General features: G+C 33.8%; 1 protein-coding gene across 3 annotated transcripts in view; it reads right to left on the reverse strand.

The window, feature by feature from the left end:
* LOC110033656 overlaps positions 1–3,051 on the reverse strand; it is a 16,504-nt gene extending 13,453 nt beyond the window's left edge. The window contains exons 1-2 of one of the 3 annotated variants that reach the window (XM_020737710.1): positions 2,670–3,051; positions 1,913–2,196 (exon numbers count right to left, since the gene is read on the reverse strand). In XM_020737710.1, coding sequence (XP_020593369.1) covers positions 1,913–2,186 — 274 coding nt within the window. In that variant the 5' untranslated portion in view covers positions 2,187–2,196; positions 2,670–3,051. Of the gene's footprint in view, positions 1–1,912; positions 2,366–2,507 lie in introns of all 3 variants that reach the window. The other 2 variants (XM_020737709.1, XM_020737708.1) reach the window with 2 other exon arrangements.
* Positions 3,052–4,297: the final 1,246 nt, after the last annotated feature.

Consider the following 4,297-nt stretch of genomic DNA (forward strand, 5'->3'; position numbering starts at 1 on the left):
TGATTGTTTTTTATTTGTATACATATATATATATATATACATATATGAATGTATATATATATGTATCTATATATATACATATATGTATATATACATTTCAAATAAATTTCTATTAATAGTTATTTTATAGATAAATGCAACATTTATTCAAGTGTTCAATAGCATATTGATGCAAGGTGACGGACTAAATATTATTGACGACATCACCTTAAGGAAAACACTCGAGACAAATTTAGAGTCCGTTTGAAATATTTATCGTTATTTATAAAACTAGACATAAAAATACTGCTGAAAAAGCATAAATTTTACAAAAATGTCGTGCAAAAAAAAAAAATCTTTCAAAAAAAAAATCAATAATTTTATTGCAGTTTCCACATTTTAGTAAAGCTGATCGTAAAAAAAATTAAGAGAACCTCTTCTTGCTATAGAATTTTTTCTAAAAGCAACACAAAAGCTGCCACCAAATAGATATGTGGCAATGATTTTATAAAGTAAAGCTATAAAAAGTTGCCCCAAACACAACTTTAGCAATGTTAATGTCTCGGAAGTTAGAACCAAGTTTGTAGCTATTCATTGATACTTCCTAAATTAATCCAATTCAATATAAGATAAATCCCCTAGAAGTATCCAGTAAAACATACATATTGTTTGGAGCATTTGTTATCTATCTGGATAAGATGAAGATAGAGTGGTTCCGCAAATCTAATATTGTTCATGATCCATCGCTTAGTAATATTGGATACCTAGAATAGGGTACACAAAGACATATGTTATAATCAAGCTTTCTTGGAATTGTACTTTGACAATTCTTTAAGACCTTCAATCTTGGTACATCCTATAAAATAGCTAAGATGTTGGAAGTTTTTTAAGACTTTTATTCTAGTCACATCCTATAAAATAGTTAGGACGAGGCAACTGATAATGATGATGATAATAACAAATATCAATATCTTTTGCTATACTTCAAGCACTTTCAAGAGAATGAAAGTTGCTTCTATCACTTAATGGTAGCAAGATGGATCATTTTCCACTACTACTGCAGCTAGGATAATCGTCGACATCATCTCCAACAACCACGTAAGGCATCCACCTCTCCTGCTAGCCTTGGCCTTACCCAATTTTGGCTTTCCGGTGGCCTAAAATCAAATAATACCTAACTATATGTACTGAGTCGATATATTCTCAACCTCCAATCATTGAAAAAAATTTGATTACTAGCATCTCAATATGCATAACAATGTGGTGTCATCTCTGTCAAGACACAATATGAGGATCTTTTGGACAATTGATCCATATTCCCCCCAAGTATCATCCATTTCTTCTTAATGTATTCTCCATCACACGACGATATAAATACTAAAAGATAAAATCTATGAATTAGCATGAATATGGAGAAGAATCAACTATCCATAGAAAGAAAGGTCCATTGGTATGCCTGGCAGAGTTGATGCCATAAGCTTCTATAATACACAAAATAAGCTGAAATTCTATCATTTCTAGCAATGGTAGATCACTTATAGAAAATTAAATTACTGTAAATATGGTACTGCTCTTGTTTATATTGCAAAAAGCTACATTGCTGCATAACAAAATAAATCACACAATTAACAGCAACAATGTATACATATAAAAAAGGTCCTACTTTTACATGAATTAATCAAAACTAAATTCCTGAAGATTAAAAAAAACAAGAAAACAGTTTTTATGCTTCCAATAACTACATATTCAATTTAAAAGATCCTTCATAAAACAGTTGAAAATACAATACCAGGAAGGATAAAAGCAAAACTTACATTCATTAGATAGGTTACTAATATCTTACATTGAAAAAGGAACTCTGCCCAAACAGAAATATTTATGGGCCATAAATATAGATTTGATAAAGAAAAAAGGAAGATTTTCAGAGAAGTACCTTCATCAACATCAACAGCAACTGCTATTTTCTCACGCTTCCATTGTTGAGGATATTTAAGAGGCTTCCCGAATCCATTCACAAATTCTTTCCCAGCCTGCTTCCTTAACACTCTCGAATCACGAAATATCTGCCGCAATGGAGCCATGGCATGAGCTTTAGATCTCTCATCGTGTCGTCTAAAGGGAACATCACTATGATCATAGGAACATTTCACTCTCATAGCATTACAGGAGCTGAGAGCAGAGCTCCGACTCCATTCAGTCAAATACATCCCCTTGATTCTGCTAGAGTCATCAAGCTCCCTTAATTCGCATGGATAAAAGACTCCGCTGGAAAACTGAAGCTTACTTAAGGCCATCAGACATCGAGGATAGGAGATAAATCCCAAGGCTTCCCTCTTTAACATAACGACATGCACAGTTCAGCAATGAAAATCAAATTCTAAATAACCTAGCAAAACCATGCACAGAACTAGAAAGCTCGTCAACCACCTCAGTTCAGAACCAGATAACCACTACAGTTCCAGCGTTTACGATTGCAATTCCTTCTTCTTGATTCATAGATCAGCAATGAAAATCAAATTCTAAATAACCTAGCAACCTAGCAAAGCAAAACCATGTACAGAACTAGAAAGCTCGTCGACCACCTCAGTTTAGAACCAGATAACCACTACAGTTCTAGTGTTTACGATTGCAATTCCTTCTTCTTGATTCATAGAAATTTCATGCAGGAAATGAGATCTGCTAGAGCTTACCAATGAGCAACCGATCCCGAACACATTCCAAGCGGCAATAAGAATCTATTTCAAGATTGGAAATGGAAATTGTTACGGTGAAAAAGATTCCGTGGAGTTTCAAATTCGGGCGAAAGAATCGCGCAGTCATTAATCAAGAGAAGCCCCAGCGGCGAGAGATCATCTTTTCTTCTATAAAATTGGTACTGTTCCTTTCGTCCGTCGTTTTGTGCCGATCGAAAGCCCCGAATTTTCCACGCAAATTCCAGGTTCTGCACAAGGAATCCTGCAACCAGTAAGAAAAGGAATCTCTTCTCTTCTGTTTCTTCTCCTTCCTTCCGCCCCTTTTTCAAGCAAAATTGCCCATTTTCGCAAATGTATTTTTTTTTTAGTTGGGTGTGAAGTGGCGTAATTCTGTTTAGCTTTTAAAATTTCAATTTTTATTTATGTATTAATGGATGAGACGATGGCCTCTTGATTGGTGAAAATTTTGAGTACATAAGACATACGCAGATTCTGTAATTTGAAAATAGGTTACATGAAGGATATTTGGAGGTTATAACCGCGTTGTAGCCCCTATAACCTCCCTATAATTTACTTGTACCTTCTAATGAGTTTCACACTTCTGTTTTCATATATAGGTAGGTTACAGGGAGGTTACAGGGGCTATAACGCTGTTATAACCTCTGAATATCCTCTCTGTAACTTATTTGCAGGTTACAGACATATGCATCTACGTCTCATGTATGCAATTTTTTTTCCATTGGGAGTTTGCTCCCACATGTCCCATGCTCCAAGCTCACTCATCAAAAAATGTATTATTTTAATTTTCGTTTTTATTTTAATTTTAAAGATTAGTTTGAGATAAAATTTTAAAAATATAATAAAACAACATTTCAGGCATAAATTTATTATTATTATTATGAAAATTATTGAGGGCACGAGAATTTATGGTGATAGAGTTAAACTTTTGTGTTTTAATGTTATTTAGATTTTGAATACACATAAATAAAAGAAAAGAGCACATTTTCACAAATTTAATTCAAATGATAATGTATACATATACCTAAAAACAACCACATGATGTAATAAGGCTTTTCAGTTTACTTTATAATAAGCTTTAGGAGCCCAAGAGACTCATATTCAGAGATCTAGTTATTCTCGAACTAGACCTACATGTTGAAGTGATCGAACTGAGTCCATCTGCTGAAGTGGTCGAACTGAGTCCATCGATTTAAGTGGTTGAACTAACTATCAAGGTAGTCGAACCGACCTGTCGAAGTAGTCGAATCAAGCTGAACCACTAGTGAAGAACTTCATTGCACAAAAAGATTTGTGTCAATCATTGCTTTAAGCGTTGCTCGATACCTACATCTCAATTTGTTTACTAAGTCACCGTAGATAAATTAACATAATTTGATCTCATATTGTTATAATAAAGTTAGAAATAATTCAGGGATAATAATAGATATCAAATAATCTTAATGGAGTGATAACCGTCAAACAATAACATCAAGCACAATGGTTAGATAAAGATAATCAAACCACAAAGATCACAGGATGGTGAATTGACTTTCATGCACTGCTTCATTTTTCCCTTCAAGACGTACCACCTTCAACTCCGAAAGGAAGACTTGTCAGACCATTTT

Source organism: Phalaenopsis equestris, unplaced genomic scaffold, assembly GCF_001263595.1.
Source record: "Phalaenopsis equestris unplaced genomic scaffold, ASM126359v1 Scaffold001247, whole genome shotgun sequence".
In the NCBI taxonomy this organism is placed as follows: Eukaryota; Viridiplantae; Streptophyta; class Magnoliopsida; order Asparagales; family Orchidaceae; genus Phalaenopsis; species Phalaenopsis equestris.